This window comes from Cyprinus carpio, chromosome A1 (assembly GCF_018340385.1).
Source record: "Cyprinus carpio isolate SPL01 chromosome A1, ASM1834038v1, whole genome shotgun sequence".
NCBI classification, from domain to species: Eukaryota; Metazoa; Chordata; class Actinopteri; order Cypriniformes; family Cyprinidae; genus Cyprinus; species Cyprinus carpio.
The window spans coordinates 31557309-31578992 of NC_056572.1; the positions used below are offsets into that span (position 1 = coordinate 31557309).

General features: G+C 35.7%; 3 protein-coding genes across 3 annotated transcripts; 1 reads left to right on the forward strand and 2 right to left on the reverse strand.

The window, feature by feature from the left end:
• Nucleotides 1-706: 706 nt before the first annotated feature.
• Nucleotides 707-3282, reverse strand: cnrip1a (cannabinoid receptor interacting protein 1a). Its single transcript, XM_019119747.2, has 3 exons — nucleotides 3010-3282; nucleotides 2511-2655; nucleotides 707-1128 (listed from the first exon to the last, which is right to left on the reverse strand). The coding sequence occupies exons 1-3, from the start codon at nucleotides 3186-3188 to the stop codon at nucleotides 964-966; spliced, it is 489 nt and encodes a 162-aa protein (XP_018975292.2). The 5' UTR covers nucleotides 3189-3282; the 3' UTR covers nucleotides 707-963.
• A 1434-nt stretch (nucleotides 3283-4716) lies between these two features.
• LOC109106866 (F-box only protein 48) lies at nucleotides 4717-5568 on the reverse strand (the record flags this gene model as incomplete). Its single annotated transcript, XM_019120162.2, has 2 exons — nucleotides 4717-5231; nucleotides 5323-5568. Coding segments are annotated over 2 exons (408 nt in total), but the record flags the coding sequence as incomplete, so codon positions are not given.
• An 845-nt stretch (nucleotides 5569-6413) lies between these two features.
• aplf (aprataxin and PNKP like factor) lies at nucleotides 6414-20618 on the forward strand. Its single transcript, XM_042762368.1, has 12 exons — nucleotides 6414-6703; nucleotides 6854-6946; nucleotides 9319-9390; nucleotides 10171-10331; nucleotides 11115-11295; nucleotide 11864; nucleotides 12698-12809; nucleotides 14551-14731; nucleotides 15568-15857; nucleotides 16637-16756; nucleotides 17402-17448; nucleotides 20412-20618. Exons 2-12 carry the CDS (start codon nucleotides 6854-6856, stop codon nucleotides 20603-20605), a joined length of 1452 nt encoding a protein of 483 aa, XP_042618302.1. The 5' UTR covers nucleotides 6414-6703; the 3' UTR covers nucleotides 20606-20618.
• The last annotated feature ends 1066 nt before the right edge of the window (nucleotides 20619-21684 follow it).

The window sequence follows — 21684 nt, forward strand, 5'->3', positions numbered from 1 at the left end:
GTACTTTCTTTCTTTTTTTGGTCTTTTATTGGCTGGTATTGTCCTAAACCATAATGTATTTTTAAAAACAACAACATTGTTTATATTCTTACAAAAAGGTCAGAAGTTTGGCTCCAAGTCACACAAAAATCAAGATTGATATTCAGCAACACACGAGCAAACAAATAATCAGAATATGAGTAAAAAGAGGCATAGAATTAAGCAACTGCATTTCTGATTCGCTTCTAACTCTCACCAGTGAACTAATGCTTCTGTGAGAAATAGGCAACGTATATATAATAGTTTAAGCAGTGAACAACAGTAACACAAAATAGGAAATAATTAAACATCCATTCACACCATACAGTAACAGACACGCCTGCCACAAATAAATAATTCTTTTACGCTGGTCCCAAAAGACCACAATATTAATTGACTGGTCTTTATAATATTACATTATACATACTAATAGAGTATCATGTATAGCCTGTGTACGTTCAAACAGCACCTTTCTGAGCAAGCATCGTGGAGCACAGCCTGTCTCCAAAACAGCAAACCGCTGGGGTAAATACAGGCCTGCATTGCAGATTTCTCATCTGAGTCTTGATGAAAGATGGTCTCGGTGTATTTGTAACCATAATAGAGCTGATGTGTGCTGTGCAAATGACCAAGAGAGAGCGTTACATTAGTTGTGATTATATTTGCTTTTCAAATGGAGAATTTAACAGATAATATCTCAATTTTTTTCAGAGTTTCACCAACTCTGTTCAGACTGAAACGTTCAGATTGTGCATGACCAGTGGATGCAGTGCTTGACTGGTGAACAGATACCCTGATGGATCGCTTGTTTGGAGCCTTTAATAGTCACATCTTATTTCACTTGAGCATTTTGCAGTCATCTATCTCGCACACAGCGGCCCCATGATGGTTACAGGACATATTGCGCAGGTTTGCTGCTGCTGCTGCTGCTGCTCCGCTCGTGTTTTACAGGAAAACCTCTTTGTTTATCCACATGAGGCTGCGGGTCTCGTTGGGCTTGGCCTCGTACTCGATGCAATTGAAGCTGTTGCCGAACTGGCAGTGTTCTCTCTTGTAGTAGTTGTAGTATTTCACTTGCCATACTGTTTCAAATGTGCCTGCATCTTTGAACTGGCAACAAAAAGAAGATGGATGTTTAGAAACATTTTACAGCTCAGTTCTTTTTGTGTACTCAATCAATTGGCTGACTGATTTGTCTTTAGTTACAGAGCGGTGGTGCTTGCGTATCCATGCAAAATTAACACAATGCTCACAATGTTACTCATTAACTATCCATTTAAACATGGATATGTGTACATGTACAGAAGCAACCTGACATAGATTTAGCTTGTAGTTTATGCAGTTTTTTTTTTTTTTTTGCTGATTTGCAATTATTTTATGTATCACAGGTTGCACTTGTCTGCACTCCGAAAAGATAGTAAGTAAATAAAACATTACTGCAGTACAAGAAAATACAATTTCACTTTTCATACTTAAAAATTTCAAGTTTAACTCATGTTTAATTGCTTGCCATTTCTTTGTAATCTTTTGTAAAAAGAAATTACTAGCAATTTCTGAGTGCAAACTGTTTCACCAAAAAAAAAAAGAAATCAGTGTGCAAACTTGCTTTCCATTTAATATAGTCTTGACATAATAAAATTAAAATATAAAACTGTAAACATAATTTTAAAGGTTGTCATATGTTTTGGAGTGTACTATTAAAAAAACTTTAAATAACAAAAATTTTGCCCAAATATATATATATATATATATATATATATATATATATATATATATATATATATATATATATATATATATATATATATACACACACATATACATTGAATGCTCAAATGCAGAGTTTTGCCAATAGTATCTGCATGTTGTATGTGTAGAAAGTGTAATAAAAGATCTTTTATTGAGTCTTAACATTCTAGACTTTTAGAAAATAGTATTCAACAAAGTGATCTACCAATTAGCTATATTTTTTAATTTTTCTGAAGAAAAAAAAATCTCCACTTAAAATTTCCAGCTACTCTACAGCTTAAGTTCAGTTGCTGCCTTAAATTTTAAAGTGTAATCAATCTGACTATGTAAAAATGAAGTTGAAATTGGTTAAATTATTTTGATGAATTAAAGTAATGGGGGAAAAAACATATTTTGAGATGATTTCTAGAGCCCTGGTGGTTGCCATGATGTTTATATGAGGTTGCTATGGTGTTGGTTTCTCATTGGTCCAGGTCAAAGAGCCCATCCCCCAATCTGTATGACATTCTGACCAACAGATATGACTTAAAACTAGGATTTGATTGCCTGTTTTATCATCTGTCAGCAGGTGCAAATCATGAGTCTTCCAAAGTAACAGAATCACAACCTTCTCAGTAATTTGAAGCATCATTTAGGTCCCTAATCCTCAGTATGAACAATGTAGCATCTAGCAATTCCACGTGACTTCATAATGAATTCTATTTTATTCTATTCTATTCCGAATCCCGGCTGGGCTGTGTTACCTCTATGAAGACCTGCACAGGTTGTCTGTCCCCGCTCTTGGTGTGTGGCACTCCCTCAGTGTCGTAGGTGCCATTGTAGACGATCTGCTCCTCATCTCTGGACTGCTGCTCCAAAGGGAAGCTCTTTCCGCCGATTCCCATTGTGCTGAAATCCCGTTTAAACAAGCGTCAGACTATCTGTCTGCTTAGCACCTGAAATCCCTTCTGTGAATTAAACATTAAAGGCTCGTGCACTCGTAACACATACCCATGGCTCAGTTTTACTTCTTTTATTAAAACATTAAGGATTCTTTGTTGTTAAAGATTAGCATGTTTTGAATGTATGCAGCGGTCTGTTTAGTTAGCTCACATATACGATTTAATTTCTTACAGGAGCGCAGGTGCACCTTTCGAACTCAGGATTGCGAAAAACATCGAGTGCTAAGAGCTATTTATATGCAACCAGCTATAATATCAGAAGCATATAAACAGGAGCAGTTTAACCGCGTATTCGACTTACGTGGCCTCCGCGCTACCCGGCTTCACGATCACCTCGATTTTGTATTTCGATCCTGTTAGCAATTTGATTGTCCTGCTCTGACCGAACCTCGTCCCGTCCACTTTATAAAACACGGGTCCGTCATTGGGTTGGATTTTCAAAGAAATCGCGATGTTTATTATCGCTGGAACGTCGGCCATGGTTGCGAGATAACGGAGGTCGATGTATTTCCACGGCTCCCGGTCATTAACGGGATGGCGGATGGTCCCAGGAAGCTGTTGGGAGATGCTGTGACGTCTACACAAGCCATCACGCCCATTTGCGAGATATTGTAGCTTATCATGGTTATTTTTGGGATTTTGGTTGGCTGGGCTCATGTAATGCACCGATGGCCATTAGTCACGCGCTGGATAACGCACACTAAAATAGGCACTGCTACTCTCGATTGTTTATGTATTTTAGTCATGCGTGTTGTATTTTAGTTTTCAGAAATATTGTAAATAGCTTATTAAGCATTTTATTTAGGTCCTAATCCCACTGTGTTAGCCTCCATCTCCGTTATCCTCGCAATGAAAAACAGTCCCTGTCCAAAGTGCTGAAACTGAAGAAACATGCTGTGCTGCGCTAATACTGCCTGCAGTACTGAGCCATGTTTATGAGTTGCTAAAAAGTACATTTTAAATGTTGTTGAGGTAATACTGAATTAAGTTTTGAGTGTTGTTTATTCAAGAAATGTTAATAAATCATTAATATAATTAACTAAATTAATTAGGCTAATTATGTTTTTTTTGAAGAAGTATATACCTTTGCGTGCATTTTTGTCTTTCCAGAAAGCTTTGCTTTTTTGTTAATGGACAGTCAGACCAATAATAGTTTAATTACATTTATGCCATTTTAAATAATATAATGAAGAGGAATATACATAATTTGATTAATCAGATAAGTAGGCAAGTTATATTCTCATTTAACATTCATAATAGTTTTATCTCACAAATTCCTCCATTAAGAGTTCATAAGGAATAATTCTCGCAAAAAAAAAAAAAAAAAAAAAAAATCTACTCACTCTCAGGCCATCCATGATGCAGATGAGTTTGTTTCTTCATTAGGACAGATTTGGAGAAATGTAGCATTACATCACATGCGCACATTTGCAGTGAATGGATGCCATCAGATTAATTATGTAATCACTCTCAGTAAGCATTTCCAAACATTGGATAAAAACTCCACAATCAACTCACATACTCCAGCTACATTGGATGTCCAACTCCACCCTCAACTACATATTGGTTTATTTTTATGTTTTTGTCTGTTTACCTACTGTTTTTTTTCCCCCTTTTGGAAAAATAAAAAAAAAAAAGGCAGATATGGACTCTCTTCACTGTATTGAATTGTGTTTTCGAAGTCTCGTCTGTTAATAAAATGAAAATCTCTTTATCTGTCTGTGTAATAATAATAAAAATCTCTTTTTAAAAAAAAAAGTGATGTTGGGTTTATATATATTTGTATGTTTATCACTGTTTGTACATAGAAAAATTTGATAAATTAATTATTTTAATATTTCTATATTTTTTTATTTTTTATAGGGATAAGACATATGCATACAGATAGCAGAAAGAGAGATATGACATATGATTAAGGGTGGAGTAAAGAGTTGGGTGACATAGTGTTGATTGATATGTTGGGTTTAGTACAGCATTGGGACACATATTTTTAGTTAATATATTTTTGGGAGTGACTCTAAAAATCAGATAAATTAACAAAAATCAATACTTAAATCCAAATGTGCACAGTTTTGTTGATCTATATGAAAAGAGCGAAGAAAAGATCCATCTATAAAATGATTCCATCAAATGAAACCTATAAAACCTTATTTTCCATTGCAAATTAAGGTAATACAACTAAAATGTTTGGTAACAAAAGCCACACTATCATGTATTCTGGCCGCCACAGTCTTTGGGCTTTTTTGCAATACCGATTATAAAATTATTTGCCCAGCAAATGTTTCAGTCTTAGTGCTTCCATTGTAGACACAGCTGATATATTTCAGTACATTGGCACGGTCTGAAAAGTCTCTCTCTGCTCTATCTATCCAGTTCCGCCTCTAGTATCTCTCCCCAGGTCTCCACGTCCAGTGGACACATGCTGTTGGGCGGGATATCGTCAGCAGAGCTGATGTTACTGTACCGGCCCTTCAGCCACCTCCGCTTTACACAGCCTTTTCTGTAGTTACGAACAAGAGTAACCTGGGAGAGGATGTTAATGTATTTGAATTTCAGCAACCTGCGGTTTTAAGATACTTTCCTGCAGCAGAATTTTAACAGCACTAACACAAACCTTCCATGAACACCCAGCACGCCTGTCCCCGTTCACCTCCCTCCGGCAAACAGCCAGCGCTGTAAGACAGTGGCTCCTCCACAGCTGATCGCTGCCCTCGATTATATCATTCCAGTGTCTGCAGGTGAGCGAGGCCCGGCACAAACTCCTGACGTCCAGCTCACTGAAGATCCTAACGCTCATCTCAGTGGGAAGGGTCTCTGTAAAGCTGTGCTGGAGCGGATCCTGGTTACAGGTGATTGAGTTTGATGACGTTTATCTCTGTTGGAGGTTTCGCTGTTGCTCCTTTTACAGACATTCTGCATCTCGCAGCATCCTAGAACAGTTTCAGTTTTATTTTCATTGAGTCCAACACCAGGTATTTGTATGACAGAACATATGTGACCCTGGACCACACAACCAGCCATAATAAGCACAGGTATATTTGTAGCAGTAGCCAGCAATACATTGTATGGGTCACACTGATCGATTTTTATTTTATGCAAAAATCATTAGGATATTAGGGTTAGGGTTAGGGTTCCATTAAGATATTTTGTAACTTTCCTACCGTGAACCGTTCATTTGGACAACTGTAAAGGCGATTGTCCCCTTTTTTATTTATTCATTTATTTATTTTATTTTGCACCCTCAGATTCCAGATTTTCACATAGTTGTATTTCAGCCAAAAATTGTGCCATCCTAACAAACCACACATCAATGGAAAGCTTAGTTATGACTTTATGACCATTATGACTGGTTTTGTGGTACAGGGTCACATATGACTTACAAATAATGCGTTATTTAAGCAACACAAAGGTTATAGTGTGCGTGTAACGTGGAAAAAGCCACCAAGTAAATCTAGATAACAGAGTCTAAAACAGATTTTAAAAACGGTCACATCTATATAACTCTATTCTGTACGACAAATTAATTATATTTATAAAAAAATTAAACATGTTATTTGTAAAGATTCATACCGACGGAGGCGTCTCTCAGACAGCTGAGGATTTAAATGTCAGCGTTTGTTTACACCGGAAGCCCCACAAGACAAACCTCGCCCCCGTCCCACTGCGCATGCGCTTCTCTCCAGCGGAAATTTAAAGTTGTTTTGATTCTGCATTACTGTAGTGCAGAATTTAAGTCATAGATAACAGTTTTAATTATTCATGTCCTAAATTTGTGCAGCGCTGTGGGTAAACGTTTAGAAAGGGTCCCACGTGCGTGTTTATACAGCGCATGCTCGTCTCGGAGTTCACCGGAAGTCCGAAAATTATTATTCAATATTCATTTCTTGTTACACATCTCGTTCAGTCAGCGCAGCAAGCTCCTTCAGCCTTTTTCTTGTGCACAAAGCAGCGAAAAGTTGACTGTAACGAATTCGTCTTCGCAACCTTATGAAATAGTAAGTAATTTCGTTCTTAATGGGAGAGTTTGTACTGAGAAAGTTATAAAATTGCAGCGCGTGCGAGCCCTTACAGCATTTGCATACACTTTATAGTTAATTACAGTGAACTATAAGTACAGACAGGTCTGTGTGTCTTCTTATGCACAGATGCCAGGCTTTGAGCTGGAGCAGGTGGACGGTGGCAGTCCTATAGAGCTGCCCTTTGGAGAAACTGTCCTGGGGAGAGGACCATTTCTAGGAGTAAGTGGACTGTTAGTACTATGTACTGTATTTTCACTAATATGTCTTAAATATATATTAAATAGCATGCTAATGCTAGTTGAAATTTGGAGTTACTGTTTTTTATTGATATTTCTGTTGTTGAGATTATTATGCTGTGCACTAAAGCTGCATGTTTTTGCAGCATGTGCAGTGAGTTTATATAGATATATGTTTTGGCATATTGAATGTTTTCTTCATGTTGGTTTACTGTAGAACACACAAAACAAATGTGTTACTTTCAATTTCATGTATGAGCCATTTATCATTGAGCAATGACAATCAAAGCCCTCAAGATGGCACCCAAACTCTTACGTCTGAGGGTTAGATGTAGGTGATACTGAGGTGCAATATCCCATAGAGTGGTCCATGAATTGACAAAAATGTTTTTTGCATTGCACTAACAAACCTCAGGAGTCCTGACATCGGTTATATAGCATAGACAAATTTTTAAAGACCCAATAAAATCAAAATGGGAGTTTGCTTTAAGGTAATCTATATGCTAGTGTACACATACAAGTTGACAGCCTTTGGCATTTAAATAAATTATACATTTAAAATCTTTGTCTTGCAAAAAAACCCTCTTTGTCTTTGTCTTATGCCAGCTTCCTGTTTCATAAGGAAATATGTCAAGAAGACAAAAAAGAAAGCTCGAGTCATTTCATATCATGACTCATGACTCATGGTGTCACTGTAATGTTCTGCTACACACATGAATGACACTGAGCTGCAGCTAACAATGTTTATGATAGTGGTGGGTGCCATTGAACATTTATGATTGGAAGTGACACTGAATTATTTTCATATAGCAATGCATACACTACTGTTCAGAGATTTGGAGTGGATAATTTTTTACTACTGTTCAGAGATTTGGAGTGGATAATTTTTTCAAAATGTTTTTAAAAGAATTGTGAAATATTACAATTCAAAATAAATGTTTTCTATAATTTATGAATTTTACAATGTTAACACTGTTGTTTTTCTGTTTTGTAATGTTTTTGAAAGAAGTTTCTTCTGCTCATCAAGCCTGCATTTATTTGATCAAAAATACAGAAAAAAATGTAATATTGTGATATATTATTACAATTTAAAATAATTGTTTTTAAATTTATTATACTTTAAATTATCATTTATTTCTGTGATGCAAAGCTGAATTTTTAGGATCATTATCACATGATCCTTTAGAAATCATTCTAATATGATGATTCATTATCAAAGTTGGAAACAGTTCTGCTGCTTAATATTTTTCCAGAACATGTGATACTTTTTTAGGATACTTTGATGAATCAAAAAAAAAAAAAAAAAAAAAAAAAAAAAGAAGCTATGTTTTTTAAAATATAAAATATTTTCTAATAAAAATATACACTACTGGTCAGTAATTTGGGGTCAGTAATTTTTTTGTTTCTTTCTTTTTTTAAATAAAATCAATACTTTTATTCAGCAAGGTTGTGTTGAATTGATAAAAGTGATAGTAAAGAAAATATATTATTAGAATATATATTATTAGAATTTTTTTTTATTTTGAATAAATGCAGTTCTTTTTAACCTTTTATTCATCAAATATATTAGCCAGCAGAACTGTTTCCAACACTCATAATAAATCAGAATATTAGAATGATTTCTAAATGATCATGTGATAGACTGGATGTTACATGTGACACTGAAGGCTGGAGTAATGATGCTGAAAATTCAGCTTTGCATCACAGGAATAAATTATTTTTTTAAAGTATATTCAAATAGAAAACTATTATTTTAAGTTGTAATAATATTTCACAATATTACTGTTTTTTTCTGACTTTTTTAATCAAATAAATGCAGGGTTGATGAGCAGAAGAGACTTCTTTCAAAAAACATTAAAAATAGTAATGTTTCCAAACTTTTGACCTGTACTGTATATTAAAATGCAATTTATTCCTGGGATGCAAAGCTGAATTACTCCAGTCTACAGTGTCACATGAACATGATCCTTCAGAAATCATTCTAATATGCTGATTTGCTGCTCAAGAAACATTTCTTATTAGTATCAGTATTGAAAACAGTTGTGCTGATTCTTTTTTTTTTTTTTGGAAATTATGACATTTTCCTTTTCAGGATTTTTTGATCAATAGAAAGTTCAAAAGAACAGATTGTTTTCAAGTGTTGAAATGTTTTGTAACATTATAAATCTCTTCACTGTCACTTTTGATCAGCTGAATGCATACTTGGAAAAAAAGTAAAACAATTTTTTTTATAAAAATCTTAGAGAACCCAAACTTTTTTCAAAAGTTTTGCACCATTCACCAGAAACATTCATACTTTTTAAGATACGGTTTACCATTATAGCATCATTTCACTTTGTCTTTGCCCTCCACCAGGTGAATGATAAGAGAGTGTCCAGAAACCACGGCGTCCTCGAGAACCTGAATGGCCAGCTGCGTCTGAAGCCTGTAGGTTTTTGTTAGTCATCTGATGTGGGCTGAGAGTCGTGATGGTGGTTTTGTCATTTTACACTCTTCTGTCGAAGAAAAGTGGCACTCGTGATTTTTTTTTTGTAATTTTTCAAAAGCATCTTTCTCTCTTGAGCAGCTGTCTCTCCTAATTACATGTGTCGTTATAGCCTGTTAGTCATGCTGTCATAGCAACGGTGATTTCTGGAATATTTAGGTAATGTTTGCCTCCATTGATCTTTCGACTCTGGGTATATAACAAGCCCTTGTTTTCAAAAATCTCATGAATATTCACATTATTGATACCTAATTGAGTTAATTCATTAAACTTACTTTTTTTTTCAGCTGCACAAGCTCAATTCACTGTTGTTATTGTTTGTCTTTTAAATGCATCTGAAATAACAAGCATATTTTAAAAAGAAATTCAAGTTGTACTCAGTACAAAAAGTATAAAACTAACAAATATGCCAAATGCTCAAAAATGGCTAAAGCCTAAGCTAAACAAATAAATAAAACATATAATTATAAATAATACTTAAACAATAATTAAATTTGGACTTTTTGTTGAAAGTAATTGTTGTCGAAGCCATGGCTTAGCATTTGCACACATGCTTCAGAAATATTCAGACATTGCACTCATACAGGAGACAAATCCTGCCTGATTCCTTCCTCTCCTCGTTGTCTTGTAATTCTGAGTATGCCTGTACGTAAAAGACATATGCAAAAAGGCTTATTATTTGCATGTGTTTGACCAGTATTCCTCTCATTGCTATCCTCTAGACACACCTGAACCCATGTTTTATTCAGACGAACATTGTGGCTGTGCCTCAGCCGCTGGAGAAGGACCAGTGGCATTGCCTAAAGGAGGGCGACATCTTCTCTCTCATGCCTGGGAAATACATTTACAGAGTGCATGTCAAAGAAGATGGTCAAACCCTGAGGTGATTCAGCCTGTCACTCACAGGCATTCATTTATTATTCAGCAACAACAGCTCAATCTGATTGGCTACGCAGGCGTGCAATGATTTGCAGCAACCTCTCTATTTATTTTACTTCTTTACGGAAAGGTTTAATTTATTGGCGTTGAATGCATTTGTTTAAAATCAACATGAAATCAAATTGGCACTAATACGGTCAAATTTGGCTTCTGGTTTGAAAGACCTTTTCAATCCAAAATAATTCCTTATGGATACTATGAAGTGCTACATTGTTTTCTTGTTGAATGCTGTCACATTGTGGAAGTGAAATTGATTGCGAATGGTTCACATTGACTCATGAATATTCTCACCCTCATGAATATTCAAACACATTCATTCTTGCAGTCTTATCATTCTTTGTCGTCTTAAAATAGCACCCTTTATTAAAGCCAGTCATTTATCTCATCTATCTATATTCCCTCTAGACATGATAATCAGCGTCAGGTTGAATGTGTTCATTTTGACCTCTATAATGAGCACACTAGACGCGTTCAAAACGGACGCTCTGATAACACCCAGATGATAAACAAATGATAAGATCTGCTGTGACGAGCTGATTCTGAATGTGCTGATTTGCATGCATTTAAAAGTCATGCCTTTCATCTGTGAAATTAGGCTATTAGGTGGCTGTCTTCTTTCATGGTGTGCTCATGCTGACGAGGGATTGTTGTTTTTGTTGATGAATTGTTTTAAAGATTTGTGAGATATAGGCCATTTACACTGATTTTCACTTCTGGTTCTTCACAGAAACAGTCAGGCGTTTGAGGAGGAGATGGAGGTGGAGAAGTGTTCGAGTGGACCAGCAGCACCCTCTGTAGACTCGGCCACACTTGAAGCCAACAGCTGCACGCCCACGAGCCCAAGCGCCACACTCACAGAAGATAAAGGAGCCGGTTATCCTTCACACACTCTTTCCTCTGCAAATGAGGTGTGTGTGTTTTTGCATACTACAGTTTAATGCATAGGAACCCAGATGAGAGACTTCTTATCAGGGTTCCTGTGCATTCAAAAAATCTTCATTTTAATTATTAGGAAGCCTGTTGTGATTTTTATTTTTGGGTTTGTTTTGAATTAAAAAAATTCTTGGTTTTGATGTATTATGAAGTGTTGTTTTTTTTCAAGGTGTTGCCCCCATCAGTGAATGTATAGTATAGAAAACATTAGTATACTGCATAGCATATCTTGCCATTGTTTTTAAAATATTTTCTGATTTGGAAGTTTAATGCCAGTATATTTTATTATTTTTTATAATATTGCATACTTATTGACCCCCAAACGTTTGAAAAGTGGCATAGCTTTGACCAGATTTCTGATTTGGAAGTTTAATGCCAGTTCTGAAGGGATAGTTAACCCAAAAATGAAAATTTTGTCACACTCAAGTTTTGTTCTTTTGCTAAGCACTAAAGAAGATATTTTAAGGAATGTAACCAAACAGGTTGTAGGTCCCCACTGATTTGCATAGTATGGAAAAAAGTATTATGGAGGTCAGTGGTTAGCGTCAACTGTTTGGTTACCACCATTTTTCAAAATATCTTTATTTTGTGTTTGTGAAACTCATACAGGTGACTAAATGATGATGAAGGAATTTTCATTTTTGGGTGAACTGTCCCTTTAAACATATGGACTCATGCATGATTGTATTGTATCCTGATGTTTCTTCTAGCTGGAAGTTCTTTGCTACTTGTTTTATTCCAGGACTCACCCTGCTGTTATTGCTGCTTTTACTATTATTTGTATTCCTGTCACATCATGTGCTCTCTGTTTGCTGTGTAGTTCCTTATCAGAAATCATAAACATATTTAATACTCATCTGTTCTGCAATTTTCAGTTCTATACTTCGTATACAAAACTGTATAGCCTACTTTCAATTCTGTAATTTCTCTCTTCTATGCCTGTCTTTGTCTATACATATAATTCTATAACCTACTGTTCTGTATCACTTAAATATCGACTATTATTGTCTTTGTTTTCTTATAATTTTATAATATATTGTTCTGTATTATTTATATATTGATTTCTATTTATTCTTTTAGCATTTTATATGTTTGTATTTATTCATTTTTTTTTTATGTATTCATTTTTATATATTATTTAAATATGCAATTTATTTATTATATTTATCACTCTTCTATACCTCTCTTTGTCTAGACATAACATTCTATACCATCCTTCTGTACTCATCGTCTATATACTTTTCTTTTCTATACTCACTTCACTTCTATACCTTACTGTTTTTTGATCTTCTGTATTTTGTATACTCTTCAATACCCTACATGGCTATACTCCTGTATATTGTAATTTTCAAATCTATTTCTATTTTGTGTTTTCAGCATCCACAAAGAGACAACAGGACGTGCCTGATGTGCCACAGAAGAAGCGGATCTTGCCGGACTGGATGTTGACTTCAACCAAAGGTACTGTCCCCATGGCAACAGATCCAGTGTTCCGTCTCTTCACACTTATTCAAAAAAAAAAAGAACACATCTGCCAAGTGTCCGGTCGTCACGGTGACTGTACTCAGCCTGTTGTTGAGGAGCAAAGTGGAGAATGCAGAGAGAGTTAGTCCACATCCACTTGTCAAATCAGTTACAGACTGGGTTCAGATTGGGCCCAGATGTCCCCCTCATCCTCAGGGTTACTCCCATCCAGCCTGCAGCTCTCCAGAAATGCAGATGTATCTCTAATGCGTACACGAAAAAGAGTAGGTGTGCTACTGACTACTTAAACAGCTCATTAGCACCAAACCTGTCATATTCAACACTTCATCTGGATCTCGTGGCGCTTTACCCTGCATTCGGGGTCGTGCTTGAGAAAGCTTTCTTATTCAGCTCATGTAGGAGCAGATTTGTGTGTTTAGCAAGCATATGTCTTTAACCCTCTGATACATGATGTCCAAAACAAGTGTTTAAAAGCCTTTTTTTAACCATTCAAGGTGTGATTTTAAATCCTTACCCATAATTTTAAATCGCTGTCGTCTGGTCTTTGGATTTTGTTTTTTAATTAATGGCAACATAAAATTAAAAAGACTGATGAAAGTGGTGATGCATCAGATCCCACTGACATATTTACTGCTATTTTGTGTTTCAATAGAAAGATGTGTAACTCTCTCAAAAGAAATAATTTTGGTCAAATTTGAGCTTAATTTGAATGTGCATAGAATAAATAATTTGTATGTATATATTTATTTAAGATTTTTAACATTTAATATATTAAATATTAATATTTAATTAATTTAAATTTTTAAGCTAATTTTCCTATAACAACAAATTATATATTTTTAGGGAGAGTAAAGCTTGATCTACGTTTTTTTTATTAGTTTATATAAAGTATTTGTTTATTTAAATATAATTATAAAAGTATAAGTTTTCATATTTATAGAAAGTTCAAAGAATGTAATATTCAAAATAATTTTTTTTTGTAACATTATAAATGCCTTTTGTCACTTAATGCATCCTTGCTGAATAATAGTATTGATTTCTGTAACCCCTCTTAAAAAATCTGAATCTATTGTAGTTTTTTCCCCCACAGAGTCTGTAAGTATAGCTTTGTTCATCAGTAGGACACTGTTTCAAAACATCACGTGAATTTTTCTGTCTTGTGTTTCTGAGCGCAAGTATGTCTGAGACTGAAACTGCAGTTAAAACGGGTTACGGGTGCTTTAGTGTGCGAGTGAGCGTGTGGGAAGACTTTCAAGCCCTTATCAGCAGAGCCGGAGAGCTCTTTTTTTGCACCTGCAACAGTCATTTTTTATTGGATAGATAGTTGTTGTTTGCACTTCATGCTCAGTGCACAGCACGTACTCTTCATCAGACTCTGTTTCCTCAGCACTCACTTACCGTGATGGACAGATGTTTGGAGACACTGACTCATGAGTCATACATTAGCTGCACTGTTCTCTCTGTCTGCAAAACATCCATGTCACCTCTAATCTCTGACCTTCTCAGTGCTACAGGTCCATCTGGAGCCCCTCTCAGGTGTTTTTCACTCAGTTGTGGTCCTACAGATCATAGAGTTCATACTGCATCAGGAGACCACGATTTTAAGAATTTTTTTTCCTGTACTTTTCACTCTTTATTAATACTTTTTGTTTGTATTGAATTATGTAGTGACCAAAAACTTGCAAGTATTGACATTACAGGTCATTAAAGGTTCTTTTTTATTGTTTTTTTTGGGTATTTTGGAGCTGGTGGGTGATGGGGGGTGATGCAAAACCCAAACAAGGAGCTACATCCAAGAGGGCAACTGGACCCAAACGGGCTCGTGCCACACAGGTGTCATCTGAGGAAGAGGAGGTGGAGGAAGAGATGCCCGAAAGGAAAGCAAAGGGACTGAAGAGTGACTCTGAAGATGAGTCTGGGCCTCAGGTAAATGAGCTCTTTTACACAATATGGGATTACTGACCCTTGTTTATTACTGTGTATTTTGTTTTATTTTATAAATATGTATAAATAATATCATTGATATATAATTTTTTTATTATTAACTTTTTAAATTTGTGATTTATTTGATGTATGCACTGTTTAATATAATTATACAATTTTATAAAATGACAGCAATATCAAGTTGGCTTTTTCAAGCCAACTTAAAATGTAATGATGATGATAATGTTAATAATAATTATAATTATAAATGGTACGTTAATGATAATAATAAAAATAATAATAATAATAATTATTATTATAAACATAATAATGATAATAATAATTAATATATTTTGTTAATTGTAATTATTATGTTTAATAATTAATTATAATTAATATATTTAATTATCATTAATAAATTGTACTATTTATCTATTGACTTTTATACTTTGCTGTTGCTGTCATTTTGTAAAATTGGCAGTATAAAAATATATATTATTTATTTTGTTTTATTTTTTTATTTTTTTGTGAATAAGTAAATTTTGTAGTATATTATTTTATATTATTTATTTATATATTTTTTTTTTTATTTTTGTCACTCTGGTGTTATATTGTCATTTTTTATTTTTATTGAATTGTAATAATAATGTTTATTTTTTATTTTTTTTTTACTTTAATTTTTTTTTTTGTTATTTTATTTTAAACATTTGTTCATTAGTCTTCCTTTTAATAGTATATTTTATTTGTAAAACCTGTTAGATATGATTACCAGAATACAGCTAATACCTGCATTGTGTTGCACTGAAATGTATGTACTGTGTGCATGGATATCCTGACAGGATGATGCAACCGCTCTCAAGAGCAGTAGAGTCGGATCAGTCCCGGATGAAGAGAACAGCAACGGTTTGATGGAGTGTGATGATGGGGAGAGAAGAGGAGGTGGCAGGGGAGCCGAGGTCAGACAAGGAGCTCACGCTGAACACTCAAAGACACAAGAAGAAGATGCCAGTGATTCTCAGGTCAGCCAGGGACGCCAGCAGAGGTCAAAGGTCACGGAGAGCAAAACAAGCACCAGTAAGGTGAAAAAACAGCGACGGGCACCATGTCCTTACGGCAGCTCCTGCTACAGGTACTGCACCGCAAAACTGAATAACCTTGAGCGAACTGTTGCTTTTTAAACTTTGCTGCTTTGACAAGTCAATGTTTAGACATTACGAATATTACTATTCAAGACAGTATAGTGGCATAAACATAACTGGAAATATTTCTTGAAGATCAACACTGCTAATTAGTTTGCTGGATATTCTCATATTATCTCAAGATAAGATGCTAAAAGAGGATTAAGAATGAAACCATCCCAAGCAAAAGCTTCTCTGAGAAATAGCTTGCGAGTTATTTCAAAGACATACGCACATGTTTTCCCTAACGTTTAATTCTCTGATGGTATTTTAGCTGGAGGGCACTGGCCCAAACGCAGCGGTGAAGCGTGACATGCGGTTGTAAACTGTTTGCATTTGTGCCCGGTTCAGTTTTCCGTTGGGACTCGCATACCCTGAATCTTTTTTTGTTTTTTCCCTTCCAAACTGTCCTTTAGACACAGCCATAAAGAAGCTACATGCACTTTAAAAAGTGACTCTAACTGACATCAGTTGTGATTTATGAAGCACTTTTTCAAAGTTTCGTTCTGCTGCCAGTTTAATTTAAATATTGCTTTATGATGGGTCACAGAATGATAACGACAAGCTGAAATGAGCAGCGGAAATGCTGCTGAATAGTACTTTAATTTCCACCTAGATTAGCTGTCAGTGTAATTAAGTTGCATGAATGCTTGTGATTGAATTAATTTGCCTTATTGTGTTTCAGCGTGCATTGCGGTTCATTCGGCAATTGTGTTTTTCCTCACGCCAGGAAAAATCCAGTCCACTTTCAGGAGTGCAGTCACCCTGGAGACAGCGACTATGAGGAAGAGGAGGCAGAGGATGCTGACGATGACAGGCCTGAGTGTCCGTATGGTACCCACTGCTACAGGTGATGACAAATGAGTTCAACCACACCACAATACTTAATTTAAATGCATATTTAGTGTACGTAATCAAAGTTTAAATTGAGAATCCTATGAAAACTGTACTATGAAAACTGTCACTATCAGAACTCAAAACTTCCTGCTCAGTATAATTTATATATAATCAAAGTTTAAATTGAGAATCCACTTTTACACATCATTATAAGAAACTCTGTAAGCAAAACTTCCTGCTCAGTATAATTTATATATAAAAAATGAAGGCAAGACACCACAGTTTAATAGAGTAAAAAATGTAACTAACTGATATCACCATACTTTCCCCACTACATTAATCGTAGTGCAAATTTTGTTTGTGTAATTTGGGTATTTTTTAATTAAATATTTATTAATTTTGGATAAAGCCGGGTTCGAAATTCTTGTTTGATTTTGTTGACATAAAGGCTTTTTCAGAGGGGATTTATCACTTGTGTATTTTGAATATTTTCTTTCCACTAGTCTGACAGAAGATATTTTAAGTATCCAAAATAACCCAATTAAAACAAAAACAAAACCCAACTGTCTTGCCTTAAGTGAAAAGTCTATTAGATTAAGTGTATTTATTGAGTTTTTTTTTAGTTTATTTTTATCTCTAGAGTTCTTCAATATTTCAGAAAGAATCTACTTCACAAGAAAGATTACAAACACACTAAATCACCACGTGAGTATTTTTACATGTGAATTTTCAATATGTGTGTACTTATCTATAAAACGTGTAATAATACTAATACTTTGTGTCAGTACTTAAGCTTTTGTTTTTGGTGGTAATGTTGATTTTTTAATTAGGAGCATTATTTTACTGTAATGAAATGTGTTTATGCGGTTTAAGGTTCAAAAAATGCATAATTTTCCACATACTTCATCTTCTGGACTACTATCAGAATTATACAGGTTTTTTTCTGCATTTAGGTTTTCATCAGAAGTTAATTGTGTGGTGGAAACCACGAAAGCTGAGTGAGGCTCTTGAATTAGACACATAAATCTCTACTTCGAAATGTTTTAGAAGGTTTAACATCTCAAATGACCAGACATCAGGCACTTGATAATGGAGTGCTTTAAATCTAAAAAAAAATACTTCTTTAAAAACTGAAAGGTCAGTTGCCAAAAGATCAATGATACATTTCTGAGCCTTGATCATGTAAGGATCCTTGCTGTCTACGGAGGGTCATAGAGCACTCGGGAAAAGATCAATGATACCCAAGATGAACGAAGGTCTTACAGGTTTGGAATGACATGAGGTGAATTTGTGTCCCAAGATGAACAAAGGTCTTAGTAATTAATGACTTAATTTTAATTTTTTGTTTGAATTTGTGTTTAGTTTATAAAATTTATTTGGTATTGTACAACAAATTAAGTTAAAACAGTTATTTGAAATAGTGTGAAGTCAATCAACTCTATTACGTAATCTACAACAAAATGGAATCAGCATTTCGTAAAGGGGTCATGAACTGCCTTTTATTATTTGGTACTGTTCCCTGAGGTCCACTTATAATGTTATCAAGAGTTTTACTTCAAAAACATCATAATTTATAAGTAATAGGCTATTTTCTGTTCTGTTTTTAGCCCATCTCATCAGAACACTCTGTTTGAATAGATGTGGCCGATTGTAGACTCCACTGTAAACACCCACTGCTGTGATTGGCTAACACTTGTCTGTTTGACAGTACATCCTTCACTGCTGTGATTTAGTTTAAAATGCATAAATACTCAGTACATATCTAACGATCTGTAATAACAGACAAAGCAATAGTGATCACGTAATAAAAACAGTTACTGTCGGATCTAATATAGTCAGCACAGCATCGTCTTTTAGTTTCAGTCTTTCTGAAAATCCCACGTCGAATTGTGCCTGAATCCACAGTAAAATGAAGTGAAGAAAGGACTGAGTTCTTAATGACGTGATTTGCAGCCTCATTAAAAATAAAGTTCATCTACTCTTTTCTAATGTTTGGGTCAGAAGGAAGGCTATGCAAAGACTTTTTTCCCACAACATGGCACCGCACAGCGTCTTGTCTTCGGATCTTTATCATTTGGTTTCTGCATAGACCTGCATTTGCCTTTCTCGTTATTATTTACCAACTACGTATGTGAATCTGTGGGCGGGGCTAAACAGGCAGTGATGTAGAATCAATGGGCGGGGCTAAACAAGCAGCGATGTAGAATCAATGGGCTGGGCTAAACAAGCAGCGACGTAGAATCATGGGTGGGGCTAAACAAGCAGCGACGTAGAATCAATGGGCGGGGCTAAACAAGCAGCGACGTAGAATCAATGGGCGGGGCTAAACAAGCAGCGACGTAGAATCAATGGGCGGGGCTAAACAAGCAGCGACGTAGAATCAATGGGCGGGGCTAAACAAGCAGCGACGTAGAATCAATGGGTGGGGCTAATAAGCAGCGACGTAGAATCAATGGGCGGGGCTAAACAAGCAGCGACGTAGAATCAATGGGCGGGCTAAACAAGCAGCGACGTAGAATCAATGGGCGGGGCTAAACAAGCAGCGACGTATGTGTGAATCTGTGGGCTAAACAGGCAGCGATGTAGAATCAGTGGGCGTGGCTAAACAGGCAGTGATGTAGAATCAGTGGGAGGGGCTAAACAGGTAGCGATGTGAATCTGTGGGCGGGGCTAAACAGGCAGTGATGTAGAATCAATGGGCGGGGCTAAACAAGCAGCGATGTAGAATCAATGGGCGGGGCTAAACAAGCAGCGATGTAGAATCAATGGGCGGGGCTAAACAAGCAGCGATGTAGAAGCAGGCATTGATCATCTTCTGCAGAGGCGGTGTTTTGCCCCACTATTACATCATTGAGTGGCACATTCCACAATCTGTTGTCTTGGCAGACTGCCTTCAATATAAGCTTTTTATATATAGCTTTGAGTTAAAATGACTAGGTTTGTCGCAATGGTCATCGCTTACCAATCGCATCTCAATTTGTATAAAGAGCTTTGAAAGTGATGGAATAACTTTGATGTTCTGAGATGAAGAATAAACAATCTGTTTATTAATCTAACTCATGCATATTTAATGCCCGCAAATCTGTGCGCAACAATGATGCCAGATTCTGAATCATTTACCTTTGGACTGAATGAGTGTAATGTTTGGTGAGTAACCTGAGGCTCCTCTGGGCCCTAGTCACATTTGACACAGTTAAACTCTTCTTAAACTAATTGAAAACATGCTGCATGGAAACTGGGGAGGAACAGACTGCACATGGACATCAGCATCGATCAAAATAAACATTATAAGATTTTTATCTTAGCTTTTGTGACGTTTGATTGTTAGCAATCATCAGTGGTTTCACTGATAAGTGATTTGCATTTAATGCTTCATGAAGTCATAACCATTTTGGTTATTTTCCTCCTGAAAACAGTGTAGTGCGTGCCGAATGCCACATAAACCAGGCCTGAGACCACAGATGCTCACAGCTGTTCAAGAAGCTTTATCATCCTCTGAAGATCTTAAAAATTTAAGCTTGTTACCACGCAACTGAGCAAGATGTTTCTTCTTAAGCCTTATTTATACTGTCTTGGGTGATCACAAGGGGTCAGTGCGAAATACAGAGGTAAACTGGGTCTAGAATCTTTTATTCAAAGCACATTTTATGCTGTTTTGTTTTGTCCAGCCAAGACTGCTGCTGCTGATGATGAGGGTGAGGATGATGATCACTATGAAAACAGTTTTATTAATGATGAGAGCGAGGAGGAGGAGGAGGTGGATGAAGACTCGGACTATGTGCCCGAATCAGACGACAGTGGCAAAGAGGACGTTAAACGTCTGCAGAAAGAAGCAAAAGCATTCATCAGGAGGAAGAAGTGACATTAGTTTAGGGTGTTTTTTATGGTTAGTTTTTGTTGACTCTAATCTCACAACAACTATGAAAAATCTTTAGTTTTGAGGGGGGGGTTTTTTTAGTTTGTTGTGTTTTTAGTTTAAAATTTTCATGACCTTTTACCTTCACTTTTAAGATAAGTTTGTGTGTGTGTACATATGCATATACATACACATACTATATATATATAAAATCTTACTTTCTTCACAATCTAATGCTTGTTTGTTTTTAGAGCCAGCTATTTTTAAACTTTTCTATTATCCCGTCTGTGTGTTTGTAAAAGCTGCTACTTCTCTTTTTAAGTCTCTCTTTTTTTGATGATTTTGCTATTTTCTAAGTCTCTTTTATGGTGATTTGGTTAGTTTTTTTTTAATTTTTGTTTTTTTGTCTTCTGTTTTTTGTTTGGTCCAGGGTTTAGAGTCATAGGAAAAATAAACACTATTATAAACACCGCTGGGTCTTGATTGTTTTTTAATGCTTTTTAATTGCTATAATTACAATACATTGGGCATTTATACATTTTACTTTCATCATAATTTGTCTGCCAGTGACATTTAAAGAGCAACAGCAAAGGTAAAAGTATAACATTGCTGCTTTATGAGTTTTGCATCCTAACTGAAATAGAACCCTAAATGAGCGTTTTGGAACACTACTTGGGGAGTAACTCTGTGCATCACTCAAATAGCTCTCTGTAGGTAAAGAGCACGGGACGTATTGAATAAACATTGGCCCTGTCCCAAATGGAACATTTCTTGTGCACTTTCGGTCTTGCGGACTTACAATGGCCACCGCATGTGCGTGTCCCTTAAGTCCACGAGACCGTAGAGTGTCCCATTGTCATTTTAGCTTTCAGAAGGGTGCTCGCGAGCGCCACCTTTGCAGCTGATATGCGCCCTCACACTGATTTTGTCCAAAATGGTTCATGATTTAGTCCAAAATGGTTAGAAGAGGAACAGCTGATGTAAGCAGATTAAGAATGCTAAGTCAGGATTTATTCATCATACAAAGCACCAAGATGTAGCCATTGTGACTTTTGTCCTGTTCAGTATTTTGTACTTTTGTCTGT